Source organism: Crocuta crocuta, unplaced genomic scaffold, assembly GCF_008692635.1.
Source record: "Crocuta crocuta isolate KB4526 unplaced genomic scaffold, BGI_CrCroc_1.0 scaffold32, whole genome shotgun sequence".
Lineage (NCBI taxonomy): Eukaryota > Metazoa > Chordata > Mammalia > Carnivora > Hyaenidae > Crocuta > Crocuta crocuta.
Window position 1 is genome coordinate 13,912,763 of NW_027529424.1, and position 27,732 is coordinate 13,940,494.

General features: G+C 39.0%; 1 protein-coding gene across 10 annotated transcripts in view; it reads right to left on the reverse strand.

Annotated features, from left to right (window-relative positions):
* The window catches only part of ZMYND11 (zinc finger MYND-type containing 11), a 133,948-nt gene that overhangs the window by 30,368 nt on the left and 75,848 nt on the right, over positions 1-27,732 (reverse strand). For 5 of the 10 annotated variants that reach the window (XM_077758558.1, XM_077758557.1, XM_077758554.1 and 2 more), the window contains exons 3-5: positions 19,946-20,105; positions 12,378-12,422; positions 9,625-9,786 (exon numbers count right to left, since the gene is read on the reverse strand). In XM_077758558.1, the coding sequence (XP_077614684.1) occupies positions 9,625-9,786; positions 12,378-12,422; positions 19,946-20,105 (367 nt within the window). Of the gene's footprint in view, positions 1-9,624; positions 9,787-10,250; positions 10,345-12,377; positions 12,423-19,945; positions 20,106-27,732 lie in introns of those variants that run through there. The other 5 variants (XM_077758560.1, XM_077758559.1, XM_077758562.1 and 2 more) reach the window with 3 other exon arrangements.

Genomic DNA, 27,732 nt, shown 5'->3' on the forward strand with positions numbered 1-27,732 from the left:
AGGGAGACAGAGAATCTGAAGCAGCTCCAGGCTCTGAGCTGTCTGCACAGAGCCCGATGTGGGGCTTGAACCCAGGAACTGTGTGATCATGACCTGAGTCAAAGTCGGATGCTTAACCGACCGAGCCACCAGGGCACCCCAAAATCATCTTTGCTTTTAAATATCTGCAGATTATTTCAGATCCAGTTCTTTCTTAGGCATGAAGAACTGTACACGCTCTTTACTTGCAGACCTGAGGACTCCTCGGAAAAGGCCTCTGTGCAACAGTGTGCAGCTCAGAACCAGCCCAGCAAGTTCTGGTGACTGTTTCCATCACCTGGCAGCATACAGGGTCTGTCAGTATCTACAATCAGGAAAGCTTCTGCATTAGGTGGCCAAAGTTGTTGCAACCATTTTCAAAAGAGAATAATCACACAGCTGAAGCTGATACAAATGTGTGAGATGCCCACTCAAGATGCTCTTAAACACATGACGGATTAACAAGGCGCTGCCTTCCTTTCTGGGGGGAAAATAAAAGAACATCTTCAACGTCTTCTTGAGTAAGGGATTCTGACCACCAGCACAAACACTTGCTGGGTCAGAGCAGGTTGGGTAAGACCAGGTGGATGCCCCAAGGAAAACAGGAAATTAAGTTAATTCGGTCACACTCTGGGCCTGACGGTGGTTCTGGCTGGAAGAAGGTATGAGTAACCTTAGATCAGGTCAAGGCTCGTCCACAGCTGATTACAGACAATGATGCCCAAGCCGCCATCACACGAAGGAGCACTCACGACTAATCTTAGAGACCCAGCTTTCCAGGTGCAGAAACATGTTTCAGCAGAAAATGAACCTGTGGAAATAGCATCTCCAGTCCACCAAGTACCCAAACGAAAAAAGTGTGCAGGGTTCCAGGAGGCTGTTCCTTAGATCACGTACGTGCGCTGCTAGAGCGGACCAAATCCAAGCCCCCCAGTCTGACTAAACAGGGCAAGGGTATCTCACTTCCTTGGGCAGTCCTAATATCCAGAACACTTTTCCTGTCATAGGGCTAGATTAGTGGTCAACAAACTTCCTCTGTGAGCGGCCACAGAGTAACTATTTTAGGCTCTGAGAACATAGGGTTGTTTTCTGCCTCTGTTAACTTTGCCGCTGCAGTGAGAAAGCGGTTATCACATACGACTGCACGAGTGTGGCGTGTTCTGGTAACACTTCCGGATACCAAAACCTCAATTTCTTATGATTTCAAGTCACAAAATATTATTCCTCTTTCTAATTTTTCTTCCAACCATTTAAAAATGTAAAACCCATGGGGCTCCTGGGTGGCTTAGTCGGTAAAGCGTCCGACTTTCGCTTAGGTCATGATCTCGCGGTTCGTGGGTTTGAGCCCCGCGTCGGGCTCTGTGCTGACGGCCAGCTCAGAGCCTGGAGCCTGTTTCAGAGTCTGTGACTCCCTCTCTCTGACCCTTCCCTGCTCGCGCTGTCTCTCTCTCTCTCTCTCCTAGAAATAAATAAAACATTTAAAAAAATAAAAAAAAAATAAAAATATAAAACCCATTCTAAACTCATGAACAATATACGAACTGGTGGGCCTGGTTTGTCCCATGGCTTATAGGGTTACCAGTCCTGGACTAGACTCTGTTCTGTGAAAGCAGGGTCCGCAGTGCACCAGCTCAGCCTGGCCTTGGGCCAGGGCTTTGTGCAGCATGTGGCACACAGTAAGTACTCAATAAATGCGAGTGGGATTGAACTTCTGGTAGTCATTAGTAGCTTCATTGCCTACCAAAAAAATATTATGTAGTTGAATTCAACCATACAAAATACTTCTAAATGTGAAACAGTTATTCACAACCAAGCTGTGTTGGCATAGTCTGGGCACCATACACCATTTTGTTTACTTCTGGTGGATAAACCATCTTATTGTCAGATGTCACCTCAAGAGTGCCACTGGCCTCCAACTGCCAAAGGCTCCCTTAAATATCAGTGAGCTCACAGACTTCTAGGGCACGTGCTGGAAAGTCCTCAGCCCAAGGCTATGTTCCAAACAAGTATCAGGTAATTGGGTGCAAGTGGCCTCTATGTTTCTATAAATTACCTATATTATTTGAGGAATCAAGAAGCTCCAAGCCCTCCTCAATAACTGTCTGTAATCACAGAACAGAAAAGAAGCACGAGGAATCTTACTCTGCACATGAACTCCCTATTGTGTTACGGAAATCAGAGGCTCTACAGTATTCTCCACAACCATTTGTAATGATGGAATACAAAAGAATCATCATTTACAAGAAACCCCAGCATCTGAGACTTTCACAGCAGCAGCGCCAGCCTTGGAAGTGGCTCAAAGTCTGGCCCCAGTAGCCCCTCAAGGACCATCACTTACTAGGATGACTTTCTAAAAATATACCTGTGTTTAGTCCTTTTCACCGCTGGCAGGAAGAGAGAAATTAACTCTCTTTTGCAAGACCAGAGGGCAGAACGCCACAGCTGTCATGAGTGACAACAGCAGAGAGTGTGGCTCACCCACTTCTGCACGTGGGGTGCCTGCATTCAGCTGCACGGGTCCTCGAGACTCCATCCTACATCCCACAGCCATGTGCACTGGCCCTCCTGGCAAGAACTTTTTAACTCAGGTTAAAAGAATTTCGGTTTAAAAACCTCCCTTAAGCTGCCACGAATATGCCTTCTCACCTACAGGTCACAGAACTTGGAGAGTAATTCCAACTATGAACAGGTCGAGGTGGATTCCTGGAGCACACGGGCAGATACCACTCCGCTCACAGGCCTCTCCCTCGCTGGGAAGTGGGTCCAGAGTCACTAATGCACAGTGTTTCCATACTTGCTCATCCCGACTCCAGCTGCATCTGTATTATTTTTTTACAAAGTCAACTCCTTCCTGTCTGATTGAGGTCTAGGAGTTTTGCCTCTAAGTTCAGATGATACAATTTTGTAGCCGCCAAAACTATAGCACAGCCTCAAATTAATCCTACCGGCCACAAAACTGAACACTATGGTAAAAAGTAAAAACACCCACGACATCTACATATTCACAAAGAAATTGCTAAAATATTAGCCACAGAGAGGAAGGTGCCATGCATGTCAGGTATTTGATGGTTCAATAGTCCATGCGCTCATGGGGGTAACTGAGCTCCATGTCACCAAGACTGGAGAACAGACAAGGAACATTCAAGAACATCTTGTGGAATGGAACACAGTGTTGCGTCTACCTGTTCTTCCCCTTCTACGCAGCCCTGAAGAACAAGATTCAAAACACAGAGGCAGTGTGTATTCCTCAGTGGCATGTGCCTCTCTGTTCTCTCCAAGTAAGTTACGTGTCTCTGTTTTCGGGTCAGGGAACGAGTAGCTTTCTGTTCTCTGCTTCAGGAGGCTGTCAGGAATACTACCTGCCCTCCCACTCCCTGTGCTCCCTGAGGCATTTAACAACAAAAGGAAATTGTGCACACTTTGTAAATATCTTAAATCCATCAATACTGGAAACACTGTCTAGATTAAGTTGTAACCATCCTGATGTAGGACCTAGTCTTAATCTCTCACAGTTAAAAATAAAAGATTACGGGGGGCTCCTGGGTGAGTATTCAGCCGGTTGAGCATCTGACTCTTGACTTCAGCTTAGGTCATGATCTCACAGTTCATGGGATCAAGCCCTATGTATGGCTCTCTACTGAGAGAATGCAGCCTGTGTGGGATTCTCTCCCCCCAGCCCTGTTCTGCCCCTCCCCCATGTGCTGCTTCTCTAAATAATTAAATTGAATTTAAAAAAATACATCAGGAAGAACAAACACACCACCACCATGACATTTCACACTCATATCCAAGCCTTTCTGACCATAATGTTGTTAAATTCACCACGGGAAGACTATATAGAAAGCATGGGTGTGGGGGTTTTTTATTGTTTGGGTCCAGGTGGCTTTATAAAGAGATTCGATAAACAATACATGAGATTTTACAGTTTTAGATGCTATCCAATTTTAAAAATCCCTGGGCTTTCCCATCACCCTTTCCTATAGTCAGGCCTGTAATGAATAGCAAAAGAGGTTCAGACAGTACTTGGTTCAGACAAAGATCTTTTTAAAAGTAATTTCCTATTCTTGTTAGTATAAAAATAATATGATCCATCTTTAAAAACAGCACAAAATATCTGATTAATGTTCATTTTGCATTTTTAATAATACTTTTTGCCTAACATAAGACAAATAAGCAAAAACAAAAAGCTTCTCCTTCTATTTAAAATTCAAACCTCCATTCCAGATTTGTTAATATGGTTGAAAACCTGACTCACCTTCGTTCAGGGTGAAAATACTGAATTTCCCACATTAAGGAAGACTGACCAGAAAGAAAGGATAGTTATAGTTCTTTGGCAGAGACATCCAGGAAGTGCATGTTTTCAAAGTATTTTCCTTCAGTATTTTGTTCTAATTCACTCTGAACCTTACAGAAGTCATCTCCCTATCTTGGGAATTTAAGAAAATTGTCCTGCCCATGGATTAGGGAAGTGAATCTCTGTCTCTAGTTTCAGGAAGCAGCTTCCATCAGGATTTTCTCTTTAGCTTCCTCGACAAACAGAAGTCACAGTGCAAATGTGCCCAGCAGAGCTCCCTCACAACCAAGCGGTCAGGGATAAGCTAGTGCCCACTGATGGAACTGCAGGCCGCCCCCTACTGGCGACTCAGTCCTAGTTCAGTCTGAGTAGGCCTGTTGAAAACCCTTCATTTTCAGTCACTGCCAAATTGAAATCTAGGTCGTGGGCCCCACAGGCCAGGCTCAAGTGGTCACTAGACACTAGCACATGTGGCCAGTGCTCCCACAGAACTGCAGAGAGAGAACATTCCACCCACACAGAAAGGTCTACCAGGCAGCATGTTCCAACCTCAGGAGTGATCTAGAGCACATTACTTTACCCACATATTTAAAAAAGTTCAAGTAGTCATCACTCAAACCATATCTTGATGCTCACCAGCAGGAGTGGAGGCCAAAAACTTTGCGGTGTACACACACACACACACACACACACGCACACACCTTCACATGCATGTACACACACTTGCAACACACGCATGCACATGCACGCACATGAGCATACAACACAGAAGTGCACATAAGCCCCTGGTCACACATACATGCACATGCACACACACCAGGTATGCATGCATGCATACACACTTGTGTTCACACACACATGCATGCAGAGGCCTGTGCACATGCACAGCCCTGCCTTCCAAAACCAAAGCATTAAAGCATGAAGTGAAGTTGTAATTTGTAAACTATATAAAAATGAAGCAACTTTAAAATGAGACATCCATTTGTATCCTATCAAATTGGTAACAAAATGCATTGGAAAATACTTTCATGTTGGTCTAAATGGGTATGATCTTCTGAAGGGCAATTTGGTGATTTTTATCACAAAATGTGCTCATCCTTTACATTTATGAATTCCACTTCAACACATTTATCCTGTGGAGGAGGCCAGATGTAATTACATACATATGTTAAGTGTCTCTCTTTTTAAAAAATACAGTGGACTATACTGTGTTTTAGGCAAATAAAATCTTAAAAGCTACTTTCACTTAAAAGTTATGGTTTTCTCCTCTTTTCCTGAAAAATTCATGGCTATTTCAAGATCATAAAATTCAAATGCACTGGAACAGAACAAGAGCGTGAGTGCAGACCAGCTCTGGACGCGGCAGTGCGCGTCCTGTGGCAGGAGCAGACTGCCAGTCAGGCCAGCGCAGGTGACACAGACGAAGGCCATCGGGGTGCCGTGTGTGGACGTCACAGCGCACCCTGCTCGCGCAGCCTGGGACACTGCCGAACAGACACAATCTGGCTACATTCAGGCATGCACGTGAAGTGACACAGACACAGACGCAAATGGACACACACACACACACACACACATACACACACACACACACACACACACACAAGTGCTCACATGCATGCGGGAGACGTCTGTGAGAATTCACCTACTATGTGACAGCATTTTTCTGGAAATGATATTTTTTTATCCTCTGCTAAATTACTTGAATTTTTTACAGCAAACTATAAAAGAAATAATTTTAAAGTCCTCCTTTTTAAAATTAATGAGAGTTCTAAGAGTGTAAAACAGTATGTTACTAGTATTTTTTCCAAATCAAAATGTTAACATGACATTCAGAGGCTAGCTTTCAGGAACAATCTACTTGTGTCTGTATGGTTTAATTATTTTTAGAAATGCAGACATTCCAAAGAAATACCCTCAGCGTTTTGAGATTCTGGAGATTTATTATGAATGTTAATAAAATTATTTTAAATACAAAAACTTTTTTCACTTTCTTCTTAAAATATTTGTAAATAGCTACATGAGATAAAGCTGCTTGAACTGAAGCAAATCTGGCAACAGCTATCCACTGGCCAACAGAGAGCCAATTCTCAGTGACATTTTCAATGCTGTCAGTGATAGAGATTACGTAGAAACAAAAGTCTTCTGATCACTATAAAATATTAGAAATATTCACTTTTAGGCAGTAGTGAATGGAGCTTCCATTTAATATTTCCACCTGCAATGAAATTTGGCTCTGGGCATCTGATCTTCAAAATTCCTCATTAGTGTATCTAGTTATCTATATTCTTCCCAAACATCAATTGAATAAGAGACTGGAGATCAAAATTCTGATCTGGAACTATGTTCTTGGGTACCAGTGTACAGAATCTCTGTTCATTAAGTGCAAGAACATTTAAATCTGCTCAGTTACTTTCATATTAGATCACAAAAATGGCTTTACTTGAAGTTTTGACACTTAAAAAAAAAAAGCCAACCAGAAGCTTTTACCTTAGAGATACTTAAAATCCCATCAGAACTTCAGGGTAATTATTACCCCTTCTCCCAGTAATTACTGACACCTGAACAGAACAGACCCTACACACTAGTGACTATTTCTTTAGAAATTTTCAAGCTTAAAATAAAACTCACCACCCCGACCCAGATACAGGCTTTCTGACTGAGTATGTGAGCCGCACCAGAGTGGCTCTCCGTCTAAGAAAGCAGTGTGTGAGTCCTAAGTGTTTACTGACTCCGCATCACCACGGCAAGTGTAACTACCCTACCTCATAACATGAGGAAGTACAGACTAACAAAGACAAAAAGAAAAAGTAAAGGCTAGAAAAGAAAAACAGAATAGCGTACATTGTGGCTATCACATTTCTAGCCATCCAGTAACTCATGAAATTAACCAAAAATATCACCTAATCCGTAAAAATGGAGCAAACACGTAGAAAATGGAATCTGACAACTTGACAGTGGATTCCTACAAATGTAGTACCAGACATTTTTTTCAAAGGCATAATTGCTGAATTTCCATTTAGGAATATAAAATATCCACAATAAAGTTTAAGCCATCTTCAAAAATCCCAATGTTTTTGAAGTCTTTACTATGAAGACAAGAACTAAATATTAAAAAGCTATGGCTGTAAAGACACTGTGGTGTCCAGATTTGCATTTCCTAGGTTCCGACTCCCTATCCGACCAGGGACCCCTCCTTTTCTATTTTTACTACCTTAATGCTTCTGTTCCAAAGATCTCATTTGTATCTTAACCTCCTCAAATGTCAATTATTATCAGAAAATAGAAGACATATTTGCTTTTAAAATGCACAATCCAAATTCACAAAAATAAAATGTGAATATTAACACAGTTCCCACAGCACCACTGAAACTAATTTCATGGAGACATCACAAATTCTTGCAGACATCTGAGAGGAAGCCTACAGCTTAATTAAGACTTGATACTCATATATGCAGATTCAGGGATTTATCACTGATACAGCATTTAGGCATTTGATTATGAGTCATTATTACACACTTTATTTGTAATGCTACCCTAATGGTCTCTTGTCTGCCTACTGAGTATGTACAGTAGTACTGTGAGATGAAGTATACCCAGGTAATACATTAAGTATGTACAGTAGTGTTGTGTGATGAACTATACTTGACGTAATCCACTGAATATCTAGAGTAGGGCTGGTGAGATGAAGTATGCCTGGGAAATACACTGAGTTTGTACAGTAGTGCTGTGAGAAGAAGTATAACAAGGTAAATTAGGAGTACATACAGTACTGCTAGTAAGATGATGTATAATGAGGTAATACACTGAGCAGGTATGGGAGCACTGTGAGGTGAAGCTGTAACACTGAGTAGGTACAGTAGTACCATGAGATGAACTATACTGAGGTAATACACTGAGTAGTGCTGCGGGATGAAGTATACTGAAGTAATACCCGGAGTGTATATAGCAGTGCTAGTGAGATGAACTCTGTTGAGGCTATAATATATGGAGTACATACAGTGGTCCTGTGAGATAAAGTATACTGAGGTAATACACTGAGTATGTAGAATAGTGCTAGGAGATATACTACACTGAGATAATACACTAAGCAGGTACAGTAATGCTATGAGCTGAAGCATACCGAGGTAATACACTGAGTATGTAAAGCAGTGCTGAGACACACTATACTGAGGTAATGCACTGAGTAAACAGAGTAGTGCTGCTGAGATAAAGTAAATGAGAATAATACGCTGATGATGTGTAGCAGTAGTGGAAGAAAAAGTATGCTGAGGTAAAACACTGAGTACATACAGTAGTGCTGGTGAGATGAAATATCCTAAGATAATACAAAGCCAAAGTGACTAAAAGAAGACTAGAAGCTCATCATGCTGGCAGAAAATTAGGGTCAATATTAAAAAAGAGAAAAATTAGGAAAACACAACTTTTTAAAAAATATAAACAAATATTTAACTTACTCAAGTAATACAAAATATATTCAGAAACTGAGCCCATGAATAATCTGGGTAATCCGCATGGTTCCAAATACATAATAATTATAAATATAAACCAGTAGAGGTTACAATAAAATCATTTCTTACTAATCACCATCAATGCCATATGCAATGTACACATCAGGTGTATACACACACACACACACACACACACACACACACACACACACACACACACTCTACAACCAACAAGCACAGCCAGGTATACTTTTCACTGGGGAAATAATAGGAATGAAAATAATTGTGGAAAGTACCTATTTTACCTACCATACCAGACTATTTCATTTTGCTTTAAATAATTAGAATGCTTTATATACAACTATCCCATCCCTCCACCCTCCAAATAAAATATAAGCAAGGAATAAACTAACCCATGATATGACAAAAAATAAAGGCGACGTTACATGGATATAAAATGGGAAGTAGATACAACATGTTTCCAACAATGTGCCTTTTGCTAGCTGTGTTTTCTGAGCAGTAGAGAGGACTGACTGAACACAACTTGGTATGGGAGACTGGTTCTCGCTTTCCAAAGGAAAGGAGATTAAAGGAAGTCACACAATCCAGGGGCAAGCGTAACGCATGAGAAGAAAGTGTATTTTTATGTGATTAAAACTTTCTAAAATCCATACCCTGAATATGTCGGTGTTCTGTGATATGCATCGAGTGCTGTGTTCATTTACCGTCATTCCAGTAGACAACCCCCACCCTCCAGTACTTGATCCCTTCACCTGGCACACCACCTCGGGTATCTTTGTGCAGCTCTCAATAATGAATTCCAACCCTCTGACCAGGACATGAAAGCTCATTGGTACTCACCCTGCAAACTGGGCACTGCCAGTGACTACTGCTGTCTCTAAGCCTGTACTCATCAGACAAACACTTGGAATGATACACACGAAAACACAGGTCACATATCAACACCTCTCCAGGCAAATGGCATTCAAAACAATACCAGTCATGATTTTCTGTTTCCCAGTCCTACAAAAAATACAAAATAATTTCGTATGACATTTTGTCAATATCTGCAACGACTAAGAACAAAATTGAAACTAAAGTCCATCACAAGTTAGGCATTAAAAACAATTTTAGACATTTACTGTGTTAAAACAAGAGGGAAAAATACCTAGAAATTTGCTTCTTTAAATTTTGAATGTCTTTCCTAAACAGTATTAATATTCAGAATATCTTAAAGTGATCTGATAGTAAAACCAGCCCGAAATGAAGTAAGTCCAAAGCCAATCCCCGTTCTAACAGTATCTTTCATCTTTTAATATAATCTATGGAATGATTTCTAGAGCAAACTGAATACCCCAAACCAACAGCTATAGCTCAATATTTCAAATAAACAAACCTCTGTTTTGTTCTGTGTTTAAAAAAAATATATAGTAAGTACTTAGCACACTGTGGGAACAGAGAGAATAGTAATAAATGGTGATGCTCACTATTCTTATCTTCTCATCCATGGTATTGGATGCTTTATTGAAAATAACATTAATCAGAATGTCCATGTTCTGACAGTTGTCAAATTTTCAGGGTCTGTTGAATTTGGAAAAATAAATTGAAAATGTGAAACTAAAGGTTTAATCACATTCTCCAAAGGACATTACCATAAATTTAAAAAAAAAGTAAGCAGGTTTATTTTCTTATTGGGACTATCCCTGGAAATAAAAGAACATAACTACAGGTGCACAGGCGTTCTTCAACATTTTCTGTTAAACTCTGTGTCTGTACAGCCAATGGCATTTAAATATAAACAGGAAAATGGTACAAGTTGTCATAGTTTAGAATTCATTAAATTATTTTTCAAATCTTACTCTTAGCTTTTATCAAAAAATACCTGTGTTAGGAGTGATGGATTAACTCCCAACCTGCTTTTGTAGGTGTGGTAAGTAAATGGACAAGGGTCGAACCTACACTTAGCGCAATCAAGGCCACTTTCAATGGGGATCCTGAAATTCCAGGCTTAAGCTCTGCCATCAATTTTCTGTCCTAAACCACTGTCTACAGTCTGCTTCTGAGGCTGCGCAGCTTTCTCGTTTTCTCTTATGTCCGTAACAACCCCAAACACCTGTTTAGGAAGCACTGGCTCCTCTGGCACCTGTGGTCCAAATGTATTCCCTCCTGACCTTCTGAGAGGCCTACTACCCACTCCTTCAAAGCGGAAGAGAGTCACTAATGTTCTAAACTTCCCATCTTTCTACACTTTCTACCCATCCTCATGGCTACAGTACATTAGTAAATTCTGAAAAAAATGTAGGTGTGTGGTTTGCTTTTTATTAAAAAATTGGTCTTTATCGACCAAAGTAATAAAGAAAAAAGCATGACCATTTTTGGTGATTTGCTGCAGATATACACACTCTGCAAACTGCTTTGGTGGAGTAATTTCAGTCAGACTACCAAAAAATTCTTAAGATACTGATCTGATCTAAAATATGGCAGAAGGAATCTAGCTCACCAAGTGGGACACAGCACGTGCGTGGTGCTTGGCTGTTACCGTGGTCACTGGGGCACCCACCTTGCATGGCTCATGTGGGAAGCTGCACTTCAGCTATTGTGATTTTTGTCTCATAAATTGTTGACAAATTAGGTTTCAGTAGAGATAACATACTTTGTTCTATTTTTAATTAACAGAACTCTTTTCCAGTTTGAAACAAAGTCTTTCAGAATATTTTCTTCACAGCTGTTCAGAAACACCTTAAAGGATTTTGGTGGCTTATATGTGACTTATCATAAACAAAAAAACCACCATCTCTCATCACTTGAATTATTTTTACATTAATCTTCCTGCAATTCTCAAAATGGGAGATACTCAGAGTCCCAAGACAAGGGAACAAGACAGCGTACGGCTGGTAGCCAGCTCAGGTCTCTCTAGTACCTCCTGCCTCTTCCTAGTCTCCCCTTGCCTGTCTCTTCCCTCCAGCCAGGACACAAACACGGCAGTTGCCTCTCTTCAGTGGAGTTTGTACTAGACCTAGTTTTTCACAACAGTTATAGGAACAAAAGTCTAACCCAAATGCAGTGGGGAAACATGTGGACAGCCATTTATACAACAGCATGTATGTACTGTTCATTCTTTTAAGGATAGCAATAGCTGTTCAGAACATACACAACATGCAAAAGTCAAGTTTAAAAGTTATTAGATTCTAAATCCAGGAAACATTGTTATGGGTATAAATGATATAAGCGTGTTTGTTACAGGCAGAACTGCCTACAGTTGGTCTTTTAGTAAACAGAATCCATCAATATAGGACTTGTGACCAATGCTCAAAGTATGCCAAAAAGCTAAGCGTGCATTTTCACTGGATTTCACCAGATGTCAGCAACTACTCTAGACAGAGCCTGAATAACAGCGTAATATGTGAAATGACACTCCAGTACTTCAAGAAAGTTTTAAAAATGCAAACCTACTAGCATAAAATTCAAAACTAGAAGCAATGTAAAGACAGTATGATTTTAAAGAATAATTCTAACGAGTAAACTAAGCTTTAAAAAAAAAGATAGAAATGTAATACCAAAAAAAAAAAAAAGGTAGAATTAAAATAAAATAACATAGTGCAAAATCAGTTCACCTTGTTTGGGGTTGCTGTCCTGGAGAAAGGCTGCATACTGTAGGCCTTTCAAAATAAAAACAAAATAATCTTGGTCTCTCTACTATAACTTTGCTCAATATCAGGCAATAAACAGAGCTAAAGGGACTTTTGTACACAGACTATTATTTGCTATACAACTTAACATTATTTTGTAAATGTTATCAACTGATAATCTATGAATGCGCTAATCATCAATGAAAAGACAGCAGCACGCAAACTCAAGGGTAATTACTTGTTTAAGAGAAAACTTTGACACTAAACACGAAAGCTACAAATAAAGAGAAAATTCAAAGAGAATTCATGCACCATGAAACCTACAGTGATGTTAGAAAAACATTTTACTAACAAATCTGGTGCCGTTGCAAATTTGCACAAGACCATGAATGTATGTCTTTTTGATCTGAAACTGGTTCAAGTTGTTGTTGTTTTATACATCGGGGGTGATGAATGTGAACACAGTAAACTCGACACTTGACCACAGTCGGAGAGTTACACGGGCTGCCCTCCTGACCCGGAGGAAACACTCCGCCATCTAGAAGCAGCCCTGCTGACCTCAGTCTGTCACCATTAATGGCATTTGGTTGAGACGCTGGGGCCACACTGGCTCAAATCCCAGCTCTGGCATTCACGGGCTGTGTGACCTGGGGCAGAATATCTAGCTTCTCTGTGTATCATTTTCTACCTGGGAATGAACAAAATAACACCGCCTACTTTATGGGGTTTTTGTAAGGATCGAATGAGTCACTCTGATCAGGAAGCGCCAACTGGTTATTAAGACGATCTGTTTACTATAGTGCACACACAGGACTCGAGGACATGTCACAAAAAGGTGTGACGTTTGTAGTGATACATGTGCGAGCTTCCTCCAGGACTTCAAGTTCCTTGTGACAGCGGACATGTTTCTGTAAGCTACCTGGAGCCAGAAATATTGCCAACTTGATTTAGTGGCAACACAGCAACAAGAGGGCTCAGTGGGGGAGCGTGTCTGTAAGGAGGGCTCGCACACTGTAATCCACCCTCACCACACTCAAAAGAGATTCCAACTTTTAAAGTAATTCCCTCTTTATACATAGTTAGCAGATAAAACTTATTTTACCATCAAATATCTGTCTGTGGTACTCTAAGATAGATACAATGCAAAATTAAATTCTCTATAATTGTAGGCTTAATTCTGTTAATAAATAAATTCTGTTAATAAATTGTTAATAAATATCATTGAGAGCTAAGAATTTAGTGATTAAATATTTCCAGTATTTTAAATATTATTTTTCAAAAGTAAAACTATTACAATGTTGTACATTGCTTGGTGAAATAGAATTTAGGAGGGGAAAAAAGGAATCACACACACTCAAAACCAGTCAATCAAAGCTGAAAGGAATATAGGACAGTATGACCCAAAATATTCCACTGAATATGGAAATTCTTTACCAATTCAAGACTTTCTAGGTACATTACACTTTGAATACACATAGATCCACAGTATAATTGGTTTCTAATTAATAATCACAGATACGTGATACTTAGTAAATAAGTGACTATGTATGTATTTTTTATTTTATTCTTTTAATTTTTTTTTTATCTGAGAGAAAGAGGGCACTTATAAGCAGGGAAGTGGGGCAGAGAGATAGAAGGAGAGAGAATCTTAAGCAGGCTCCATGCTGACTGCAGAGCCTGACGTGGGGCTCAATACCATGACCCTGGGCTCATGACCTGAGCCAAAAATCAAGATTCAGATGCTCAACTGACCGAGCCACCCAGGTGCCCCAGTGACTATGTATATTTGTATATCTGAGCCAGGTAACAGATCTCTGGAAGAATTTAATGTGTAGTTCTGCACACAATTAGCATAAATATAATAAAGTATATTTCACTTAAAAAAATCAACAGTATCCAAGGGACATGAAGTTTTGCATTCAGGGAACTTAAAACATATGATTGATTTATTTATGACAACTGTAACAACGAAAATGCAAAGATCTAAACTTTAAAAAAATTCTTACTTCAATACTTGTATTTATGAAGTGGGCTGGGATGGTCAAGCTGTTGAATTCAGCAGACCTCCCTTAATATTTTTTCAAGAACAAAGCAAGAGAACACTTCTTGCCATGTCTGTATAATGGTGTGATTTCTGAAGAAGACATAAATGCAAGTGCATAAATCCTGTGTCTTATCCAAAAGACGTGAGCTCAGCCATGTTTCCCACAGCTGCTTTTAGACTAGCCATTTTGAATCTGGAGAAGATCATGATGGGGAAATGTGTCTATGTTGCCCCTCTGTAAATTAACACTAAATCCATGTATCCCCAATATAACTTGTGATCTCTTCAAGAAACCACAAAATGTATATTTCCACTAATAATGCTTCTTTTTCCAAAAGTTTATTTAACTATTTTGAGGAGGGGGGAGAGGCAGAGAGAGAGAGAGAGAGAGAGAGAGAGACACGAAGAGAGGAAGACAGAGAGAATCCCAAGCGGACTCTATGCTGTCAGCACAGAACCCAATGCAGGGCTCGATCCCATAAACCATGAGATCATGAACTGGGCCGAAATCAAGAGTTGGGCGCTTAACCAACTGAGCCACCCAGGCACCCCTAATTATGCTCCTTTAAAAGTGTTAAAACATTAAATACATGAGAAAAAGAAACAACTAAAGAATTCTATCTTTTCACCTAGGCCTACTTTAAAAGCAGCATGAGGTCCTGCTTTTCAGCAGGAACAGCTGGACTCTGTGAGAAGGAAGCAACCAAGACCTGAGTTCCTGTCTGCAGGTGCATCTGAACGGCAGAAGGGTTCCAAGTGACAGTATCCTACAAGTAAATGGATTTTCAAATGGCAGTAATCAAGAAAGAAGAGAGGAGACCCTCATCCAGATCTGAGAGGTGAATAAAGAGTAGTTTCATAGAGAATGTCATTGCTATGCACTTTTAAGTCAGCCTCTACACCTGTAACCAAGTTATTTAGTGTCAGATCAGAGGTATCTGTCAAATAATAGGGCAGAGTCACGACTTTGTGCCAGGAATGGTGAAGAAATCAGGAAGTCATGAAGTAAACAGTATTAACTGCCACAGTATCAAAACACATATTTGATACATTTTATCTGCAAATGATCCATAACTCGGGATATCTGCCTACTGTACTACACTGAATACTTTTATAAGACTTTTCTATCTTTACTGAGCACCTTTTGAGTTCAAAGTTTAACTTGTAAGAAATTAACTTGTGTTTATTACAAAGAGAGCTACCAAATACCAAACTTAACTGAGCAAATGGTGAAATTCTGCCCAAGAAATACAGTTCTAATGATGTGAGAATAAAGGACGTAACTATCAGGATCAAATATGAATGGAATGTAACCATTCATGTATACTTCTCTAGAGAAAGCAGATGATGAAGCAATCTATGAGAACATGCAGTATTTCTTTAAAAACTCAAAAGAAAAAGCCTTGGTACAACAAAATGTTGAATGGTCAGACATCACGAAGTTTCACTCTATGCCCTGGGTCTACTGGCCTTTATTAATGTGATTTTGAAAGCTCCAAAAACCATCTCTAAATGACTTAATTGGATCTCATGAATATTAATGACATACAAATCTGGAAATATAAGAGGACCATAGAAAATTTACAAGAGTGTCTCCCAGGTTCTGCGGGACTGTCATTTTTAAAATTGGTTGCTACAGATACTTTTGCGAATTTGCTGACTAATATTTCAGCAAACCATTTAAATTGAGAGTGGCCTCATTTTTAATAATTGTGTTTTTTATTCTGCTTTCTCAAATGGACATACTTAAGATATCACCATTAGGATGCTTATCTACTGCCCAATTTTATCACTTTCTCCAAATAAGTCACCCACCACTTCAACAAGGCTATCGTGTTGATTTGGATCCCAAATCACTCCCATCTAGCAGAAGGCGCCTCAGTACAAGGGAGGCCACTGTCTTGACTTATACAGGCTTCTTTTTAAACAGATAATATATAATTATATCCTGACATATTATTAGCATTAGACATTTATTACATGACTGCTGGATTTAATAAAAGTAATGTTTAAAATGTCCATATCTTTCAATTGTATTAGTTTGTAAAAATAGCCATCAAGAGAAAAGGTAGCCGAGGTGGAATAAAACCGTGATACCCACAAGCTCTCTGCTCAAATGCGGAGCAGAAGCATCAGAACTACCTGGCCTTTGCCACCATAATGGACTGAGGACAAGACCATCCAGGCTCTGTGCTAACCAGAAATATACCTTGGGGACTGACTAAGGGAAATCCGCTTCTTCCCCACCTCTGAGCTGCAGCTACTACTTTTAGAGGGTTATAGAAGGAAAAGAAGAGCTTTATTACTCATTTTCAAATGACAGAACTTCCCGAGTAAAGAGTATTTTAACTTCCAATTGAAGGTTTAAAATGAATAACAAAAAAATCTTAGGCTTTTCCTTTTCAAGGCCGTATAGATCTACTTGACTTTCTTCTCTTGGCAGTGAGTCAAAAAATCAACAGGCTGAATAATAACCTACATCTTTCAATTTAAGAGCTCAGTGTTCAGAGGATCCTACCTTGTACATGGTGAGAGGAATGAAGGAGGCCCCAGACTCAACGCCAGCACCAGCAGGGTGGCCACCAGCCCACAAAGCACCTCTGTGCAAGTCAGAACGGGAGGCCCTTCCCCAAGACTGGCCTTTAGGGGAGAGACATGCCACATGGGAGGGCCCTGCTGCTGGTGTGGACTGGGTGCACTTCCCAAGCTCTGTGATTGGGAATGGGCCCGGGCACAGTGGTGCACGTGCACGGGCCACACAGTTTGAGATGCTTGTGTGACACAAGTCAGCTCGATGTCCTTCTAGGGTATCCCTAGTGAATGAAAGCAGGAGCATGGCCGCCCTTAATAAACATGTGCTAACCTAGTCACGGGTCCAAGATAAATAATCTCATCACTCTCTGGTTCCACCTCAAACAAATCCAGGGTATTGGGGAAAGTTCTATACAAATTTCCTTGTTTGGAGATAACAGGTTAAAAAGTAAAAAGACCCTGATGAAAATGTTTGCTTGTATGGTCAGTAGCAAATGTATGTGCTTTTGCTATACTGTATGGAGACGTTTCTTAAGCCTATTTGTTCAGTGGCCAAAAATTGCTTTGGGTACACATCTATATGCTTTATGTTTTTAATTATAGGGAGTCACTCCTGTATTTTATTTAAAAAAAATTTTTTTACGGTTTGTTTATTTTTGAGAGAGACAGGGCATGAGTGGGTAAAGGGCAGAGAGAGAGGGAATCATAGAATCCGAAGCAGGCTCCAGGTTTGGAGCTGTAAGCACAGAGCCTGATGTGGGGCTCAGACTCACGAACCATGAGACTATGACCTGAGCTGAAGTTGGATGCTTAGCTGACTAAGCCTCCCAAGTGCCCCCAGCTATATGCTGTATATAATCTCACTGAATTCTTAAAACAATCAAGTGAAATAGATATTAATATGCCCATATTACAGGTGAGAAATGAGGATCAGAGGTTAAGAAATTTCCTCAAGGTCACACAATAAAATAAATGTTTGAAATGGGGTAGAAACCCCATCTATTAACATGTAAGACCTGACCTCTTTCTGCCACAATACACTGTCTCTGAATTTTTGTTTACTTTATTTACTTATTTTATAAACTAGGCACAATTTTTATACACCCAGTTTTACTTCTATAACATGCATACTTAGTGTAAACAATGTTTGTAAGAACTAACCAGAATTAATAAAACCTGTATAAAGATTGTTTTATTTACATATAAAATTTCATCTTGAAAAATGAAAAAAGAAAAAGGATGATGCTATAATATGTAGAGTAAGGACATGTAAAAAATAAAAATAAAAAGAACACAGAGTCCAATGTAATGGTGAACATATAATAATAGCTCATTAGCTGCTTGAAGTAAACTGAACAAAGAACTTCTAACTTGGTGAGAAAGAAAACTTACAGGAAGTAAGGAGAAGTAAAATCACTTGCATGCAAAATGTACACATGGTCCACAAACCAAAATCCTCTGGATTAGATTAAGCTGCACTTACTATCGGCTCATCATATATAAATCTCAGAAATTACAAGTATAGCCATCAATACTAAAACTGTAAACTTCCCAGTCTGTTGGGATTAGACATTTTCTATTACCTGGATTATTTTCAATATTTAAAAAGCTAGCAATTATCAATGTCTGATGGATATTTAGATCACCTCACGTTATAATTATTAGGACTTGGCCCCCAAAGTTTCTTCACTGGCAACAAAGCTCTACTTTTCTGAAAGGAAATGAACAGAGAAATTACCATGATGGAAACATCTTCACATAAGATTTCAAGGGCACTTCTAGTGCTCACATCAGATGATACCAGTGACGTTAAACATTTTTTCTTCCACATTTTGTGTTTGTGGAATATGTGAATTTTCTTTCCTAAAACTCTGAAGGCACAGATTAAACTGACAAACACAGAGCTAAAACTGAACAACTTCCTAATGTTTAAACTTCTTGCTGCCCCCAGGAAGCACGCACCTCGGACCTGAGAGCAAGCGTGCGTGTGCCCACACATCCACTCGAGAGCCAGGAAGGGAAACACAATTCACAATTCTTGGGAAATGTTTCCATAGAGAACCAATTATAAGATTTTACATCATTTTTATGATGAGAGAATTCATGATAAACACTCTAAAACACCTACTTACTAAATCAATTCCTTTCAAAAACTAAAAAAAATTAGTATCTATTATAGTTGAAGCCTATCATCTTTAAATGATGTTCCTTAGCAAAAGTTACGACTTTTCTAATCAAGGTGTTAAAAGTATCAAAGGCAAATAAAGGTAGGAAGATAAAAATATTACACATAAAGCCAATTTTTACATAAGAAAAAAAAAATGCACTTCTCCATGGGCCCCAGAGTATCCAAGTATAAAGTAAAAGGAAAGAAGATTAAAATGTCCTCACTTTTAAGAGGAGTCAAAGAAAGAACGAGGCAAAACTATAAAGAAAATTAATTTTGTCTTTCCTGATTTGTATTGGAGTGCCACCAAACCAGCTTATGGTCATGGTCAGTGAGGACACCAGCCAGGGGACCCTAACATGGCCACCGTTGTTGCTGCAGAAGCCCTACGGACAGGTGGCTCTGGGCATGGACATCACCCAGCCTGAAGTAAGCGGTTTCCCTAGGAAGCCCATCTTCCTTTTCATTCTGTCTAGATGGCATTGACATTATTCTGCATTGGAACATTCTTTACTAACATTTACTGAAGAAAATAGGAATACCATTAATTACATGTACATTAGAAGGGACTCTCTTTTTCAGATTCAAGGTGACCTAGACAGAGAAAGCAGGCTCTTTGTAGAACTGAGTTTTCTCCTAAAGAATAATGAAATTATCCATCCAGCACAAGTAGGCCCTTAATGTTAATAAAAAACACTGAAGTGAAATATCACTAAACTTCTAAAAATAAATTTCTATAGGTTGTACTTAAATGATATTCAAAAGCTTAAAATCAGCATCTCCAAATTTATCAAATAAAAATATACTTACAATCTCATCTCCTGGCAACCAGTATCCTTCCTGCTCAATACCAGCTTTTGAGCCTTTGCAGCCCACTGTTAGGGTTTCCACAATGAGACCATCTTTCACAGCCAGGCTCAGCTGACGGGTGGTCTCTTTTGGATGCATACCGTGGACTCGAGACATATACCTGAGCATAGAGGGAAAGCAAATTTAAAAGCCCCTTAGTACTAAAAATAAATAAAGAAATAAGAAAAATTAATAAAAATAAGAAAACAGAGGTGACTTTTCTTTTGTTACAGCTTGTACTTACAAGGGCCCTACTGAAGAAAGTCCTGGATACTTAAGTCTTTTAATTACCATGGTATTTTAAACCTTAATTCTGTTTGTATATTATATTTTGTAAATTTAGAGGAATATTTGTTCAAAAATAGTCCTTAGCCAACAATATAAACCCCTTAATGATTTTAGTAAACATCTCTTGTAGTGCTGGCTTCTGGAGTAATTACCGCTAACTTCCACTCTGCAAATTCTAAATTTAGAATTTTATCATCTCTAGCCACAGGACTTCATAATATAAAAGAATACTTTGACTCAAAACTTGGGAAATGACACTAAAGAACATATCACAATTCCGTGAATGGTTGCTGACATATAAAGAAACAAGAATGTATGTTGGTATCAATAGGGCAAAAATGTGATTTTCAATGAAATGGACTTTGGATTCGATCACTAAGGCCTACAAACACTTCCTGGTTTACAGTCACATGGCATTTCATTTAATTTCTAAAAACGTAATATTTCAAAGGTACTTGGGACCATCGGCTCCCATGTAATCACCAACCACAGTGAACTCATGTTAACGTTAATGGCATCTTTGCTTCATCGCTTATGTTTTCTAAGGAAATAAAACGTTACAGATATGCCTGAATTTAAGCTCTTCTCCATTTCTCTCCATTCAAACCCCAACAGCCTCTACCAGTAAACTACAGGACAAAGAGCATCCTCTGGACACCCAGACACAAACAATTCGGCACATCAGGCATGTGCAGATGCCCCAGAGAACCTGGTAAGGAGAAGATGTGGGGGCAATCCCCAGAGTCCTTAAGGAAATTTACTAGCGCACAAGAATTTTATACCAAATTAATCTGTCATTTAAGTATCCCGGCAGAAGGACTGATGTGCGCGCAGCCTGTAGAAGATCATGGCTTTCTGTACACGAGACCACCAACTCTTACAAGGTGCTGCTCTATCAGTGCAGTTAGTTGCAAGGCTAGGAAGGAGGAGAGGTGGGGATGGCTGTGAACGCGCACTGGCCTCGACAGAGTGATATACCAGCACAGCCCACCAGGCAGGAGAGGCCTGGGAGGCCCTCGGTGTCGCCTTTGTGTCCGGAGATGCAGCCCTATTTCCTTGTGTAAAGTCAGTGCAGAAACTGTCAACTCCGGCTGAGATGGGGGAAGAGGGATGAGCACAGCTGAATGTGTCTTAATTTCCTTATTGTTCACAGGAAGGAGCCAACAGAAATAAGCTCAAATATACTGTCTCAATTTATAAAGGTATACTCAGAACAAAAATACAAACCTTCTAAATTATCGGAAGAAGCTCATAAAAAACATATTATGTGAGAAAGCACAAAAACACCAAAAGAAGGAAACAGGAAGCCTATATTACATACGACGACAGGACAAAAACCAAGTCTGTCTGTTTAATAAATAGTTTGGCTAAACCCCACAGTACAAAAGACAGACTGAATCACAACACCAAAAACACATGGCCTATAGGACACACTTCTAAAGTGACTCAGACAACTGGACAGGCACATCATAAAAATGTAACCCAAATGAAAGAGATCAACACTATAATGGACAGAATGTGGAAATTCTGTCCATTACAGAAATTCATTTTTAAAAAAGGGTGAAATCATTTTTTAAAAAAAAAGACAAACAGGACATAGGTTGTTATAAAGCAAAGACTATAAGAAATAAAGGAAATATTGGGGCGCCTGGGTGGCTCAGTCGGTTAAGCATCCGACTTCGGCTCAGGTCATGATCTCACGGTTCGTGGGTTCAAGCCCCACATTGGGCTCTGTGCTGACAGCTCAGAGCCTGGAGCCTGCTTCAGATTCTGTGTCTCCCTCTCTCTGTGACCCTCCCTGCTCATGCTGTCTCTCTCTCTCTCTCTCTCTCTCAGAAATAAATAAAAACATTTTAAAAATTAAAAAAAAAGAAATAAAGGAAATATTGAATAGAATACCAAATAATGTGACTTTTCTCTGTCCACAAAAACATCTAATGGACAAAACTAAATATTCATTCAAAAGACCTAATTAACAAGCCAGAAGTCAGAACTAGTTAAATTTATTCTGAAACCCAAACATAGCTTCAACAGGTCCAAGGAAACTTCATTACAGTTGAGCGTAAAATTGGACACAAAAAACATCTTACTTTAGATTCCGAAAGTGATGGCAGGCACTTGCTAGCTGCAGTGAAAGTAAACCAGGTATTAATAATAACAGAACTGGAAAACTCTCATAAACAAGTTAATCAAAAAGGTTATCTAAAAATTGCAAAAAAAAAAAAAAATCTAAGCACAATAACTAAAAAGCTAAAGCAGTGCCAGCTAAAAACTAAAAAGTGAAAACTAATAGTCCAGGAGTCCTTTCTTATGGGAAAAACAGAGATATCATTAGTTAATCTAATCAACAGTGAAGGCACGAATCACAAAAACATACATACTAAGAAATATCTACAGAGCCATAATCATATGTAACAAAGAAATTAAAATAATTATAAGCAACTACTTTATTTCTGTGACAAAATAGAAGATAAACACTATAATTTTCTAGGAAAATATCAATGATCAAAACTTGACCACAGAAAAAAACAGAATACTTGAAATGGACAATTTCAAAAGAAATTAATGGAGTAAGTTGGTGAAGAGCTTTCTCAGAAAAACACCAGGTAGGGACATATTCACAAGGAAATCTATCAATCTTTTAATGGCCAGATAACTCCAATATGATTTAAACTTTTCAAAAAGTACTTAAAGAGGGAAAGCAAAGGGGCGCCTTGGTGACTTAGTCAGTTAAGCGTCCGACTTTCGCTTAGGTCATGATCTTGCGGTTCGTGGGTTCGAGCCCCATGTCGGGCCCNACTAATAGTAATAAACCCCTACAAAAATGCCACAGAAAAATAAAACTAGTGTCCCACAGGAACACCTAAATCCTAAATTATTTGGGTACAGTCTAATATTATTAATATAAAATAAATACTAACATATTAATATATCCAAACATGAAAAGAATATACTATAACCAAGGGTTTAATTTTAGGATTTCTAAAGACTTATTTTGAAGAAATTTAGAAATATGATTCATCCTATTAATAGATCAAAAGTGAGAAATCATGAAGATATCTAAATATGTTAAAGGGGAATTTAGTAAAATTCAACATCCAGCACCAAACAAAAGAGAATGAGTAAACACTTCCTTAACCTGGTCAGGAATATTCAAAGATGTTTTTAACCCTATGCCAAAGGTAATAACCAACACAGCTAAAATAAGGAAATAAAGTGTAAAAGCTGGTAAATATTTAAAACGAGTATTTGCAAATTATATATCTAGAAAACCCAAGGAAATCAGCTGACAATTTTAAATAACCAAAGAATGCAATCAATTATTCATTTGGGTACAAGCTAATATACTAAAATCAAAACCAAAAAACAGTTAAGAAATTTAAAAGAAGACTCCAATGGTTTACAATAGCAAAGAAAGATAATACAGAGTGATAAACAGAAGAAATGACAAGATCTGTATGAAGAAAATGCTGAAATGCAACAAACACAAGAGTGGATGAACGCATGCCTGATATCTGAATGGAAGACAACAAAATCCAAATTGCCTCTAAGATAATTTAATTAAATGCTACCACAAAGTAGGCAAGTTAATTCTAAAGTTCTGTAGAGATAAAAAAGAACTTCCCAGGAAAATTCTTTCAGGTAAATATCAGATATTAAAACACTATAGAGCCAAAGTAATTAAACTTCTGCATGAACATCAAGCCAACAGAACAAGCATAAAAAAGTCCAGAAGACACCCAAATACACATTTTGATTATAATAAGAGTGCCATTTCAAATTATTGTGGGAAACACGGATCACTGAACACCGGACACTGGGACAAGGGGCTCTGCCACCTTGAAAAAGAATAAAGATGGGGCCCTACCTTAATCTGTGCACATAAATGCTGAATAGGTCAGATTTAAATACGGAAAAGAAAACCACAAAATTATCAGAAGAAAGAAAAAAAACCACGGGAGAGCAATCATGGTGTGAATAAAACTTGCCTAATCTGAAACAAAAACCAGAGTGATTTAAGAAAAGATTGAAAAATTTACATAAAATCAACAATTTCTACACAGCAAAAAAACATGATAACCAAAGTCAAAATCACAAATGCTAACCTGGGAAATATATTTGTAACATGTAGACTGAAAGACCCAGCTTAAATTCTACATATTCTTAACATATTTTTAAAAATCCCAATTAACAAGAAAGACCACAAAACAACATTTTGTGACTGTTACGAGTCTGGCACACTGTGTGAACAGACAGGACTCGATGGAAGTACGGCACAGGTGATATGTAAAAGAGTGCTACACTCTGGGGCAAATGTCTACCAAGTGTGGAAATGTATACACCTCGGAGCCAGCAGTTCCACTTCTGGAAATCTTCCTACAGATACACTTAGACATGTGGGAAATAATATACACACAAGACAGGAAATTCATGTTAGCACTGTTGGCAACAAGATTAGAAAGAATCTAAACATAAATCTTAGGGGACTAGCTACAGAGTGGCTAAAATGAGCAAATCAGAGAACTCTAGATACTGGCGAGGATATGGAGAAACGGGCACCCTCCTACACTGTTGGTGGGAATGTAAACTGGTGCAGCCCCTCTGGAAAACAGTGTGGAGGTTCCTCAGGAAACAATAGAACAATAGAACTCCCCTAGGACCCAGCAATACCACTGCTAGGAATTTACCCAAGGGACACAGGAGTGCTGATGCATAGGGCACACGGACCCCAATGTTCACAACAGCACTCTCAACAACAGCCGAAACATGGAAAGAGCCTAAGTGTCCATCAACGGACGAATGGATCAAGAAGATATGGTTCATCTATATGATGGAATACTACATGNTAAATGAAAAAATAAAAAATACGTAAAAAAACTCTTAGGGGACTGGCTAAATTGTATTACAGCTATACCAAAATTTATTACATAATCATTTAAAAAAAATGAAGTGGTATTATTATTAGGATAATGTAAGTTCTAAGATATATTATATTTTAAAAATCTGGGCAAGGAGTTAATCTCCAACATCTATAAAGAATATACATCTCAAGAACAAAGAAACAATCCAATTAAAAAATGGCAAATATCTGAACAGACAACTTTTCCAAACAAGATATAAAGATGGCCAACAGGTACACAAAAGATGCTGAATACCACTAATCATCAGGGGAACGCAAATCAAAACCACACACACACACACACACACACACACACTCACACTCACACTCACACCCCAAGCTAAAAGATACGGAGAACAGACTGGTGGTTGCCAGAGGTGGGGTATAGGGATGAGGGTGAAATGAGTCAAAAGGTATAAACTCGGGGCGCCTGGGTGGCTTAGTCGGTTAAGCGTCCGACTTTCGCTTGGGTCATGATCTCGCGGTTCGTGGGTTCGAGCCCCGCATCGGGCTCTGTGCTGACTGCCAGCTCAGAGCCTGGAGCCTGTTTCAGTCTGTGACTCCCTCTCTCTCTGACCCTCCCCTGCTCACGCTGTCTCTCTCTCTCCNAACAGGCACAGCATGGTGACTGCAGTTAACGACACTGTGCTGCATATCCAGAAGTTACTAAAAGAGTAGATCTTAAAAATCCTCATCACGAGAAAAACATTTTTTTCTAATTATCCAAGGTGATAAATGTTAACTAGACCTATGTGGCGACTATTTCAGAGTATATACAGCCCTTGAACAACACCAAGGTTAAGGGCGTCGACCCCTGCACCGTTGAAAATCCACATAGAACTTGTGGCTCCCCCAAATTTAACTACTAATTAAATCAGCTCACTGCTGACCAGAAACCTAATAACAGTCAATTAACACACATTCTACATGTTATATGGACTACATACTACATTCTTATAATCAAATAAGCTATAAAAAGGAAAATGTTTCTAAGAAAATCAGAAGAAAAAGAAAATACATTTACAGTACTATACCATATGGGAAAAAAACCCACAAAACTCGTGTAGAAGCAGAGCCCTCACAGGTCAACAAATGCTGGATCATTATAGTGAGTACCTGAAAGTAATGTTATTTGTGAATTATACTTCAATTTAAAAAAACAAAAAAAAGAAAAGCAGTTAGTGGATAAAATCGTGGTATAAAATGGTCCAGTTTCTCAAACAATTATATAATCATCTCTGTACATGCATAAGAGCGAGGTAGATCCAGGAATGGTCGAGAAAGGGTCCTTCCAAGTAGAACTAAGTGGCTCAGAAACAGGTAGGATGAAGACATTTTTCTACAGTCCCCTCTTCCGAATTTGTTTGTCCACCTATTAGCTGAAGACTGCTGTTACTTTTAAAAGTCAGGTTTTGAGAGTTTCCACCTCCCCAGNGTCCCCTCCTTTCTGTTCAAACTCATCTTGGCTCCTCTTGGACATTTATTCATCCATAATGATTTTAAAGTCGGTTTGCCACGATCCATGAAAAATGTTGAAATTTTCATTAATTTGAGAATAAATACAATACTAAGTCTTTCAACTGACAGACTTGGTATATCTGTTCATTTGTATCTTCTATGTCTTTAACAAAGTTTTATCATTTTTCTCCCTAAAATTCTTACATGCTTTTTGTGATTTTTTCCCTCGGTATTGCCATTTTTTTGTTTCTTTTGAAAAAGGGGTTTTATTTTATATACTATTTTCTGGCTGATGGTTGCTAGTATATACTGAGAAACCTTGCTAAAGTCTCATAAAAGTATTTCTGTTTAAGTCTTTTAAACTTGCCCCTTTTTTTTTTTTTAACTGTGCTGACCAGGACTCCTAGCACAACACTACTGGGCTGTAACAGTGGGTATTCTGCTCTTAGAGTTTGCAAGGATTATAATCGTTCACCATTAAACATGACACTTGCTGAGGGTAACTGATACAAATATGATTGCTTGCTAAGGATACTGGCAGCTACGTCCTATCAAGAAAATTCTTTTCCAGTCCCAGTCTGCTGTTTTGTTTTAACAAGAATGGCATCACGCCTTATTGTTCCTTGATGGTTTTTAATCCACTGAGTGTCACCACATACTCACACGCACCCAGCTATAAAACATGCAGTAAGACACAGGAAGGGTTTTCTTCTCTTTAGTGACGACAGCGTGTTGGGCTGAAAGAGACGTCAAGTCAGCTGAAGACGCCTGTTCCAGTCCAGGGGGGAATCAGGGTACACACAGGGCACAGGAGGAAGGACATGGGGTAGACTCAGGAAGCCCCCTCCACGGGGACAAGATGACCAGGGGAAGGCAGGGGTGAAGCACTAGAACCCCAAGAACACAAGAACCACATCCATGCAGGAGAGTGCTTCCTCCCAGCACGGCCTGGGAACAGAACAGCTCTGAGGGAAGGGCTTTTGTTTTCTCAATGGGAAGTCTGGGTTTAGGCAATTTAGAATAAAGAATAAGTGATTAGCATGCATCTAAAAGCATCATCTAAAGGCTAAGAACAAGTAAGCTGTTACATTAGCACTGGAAT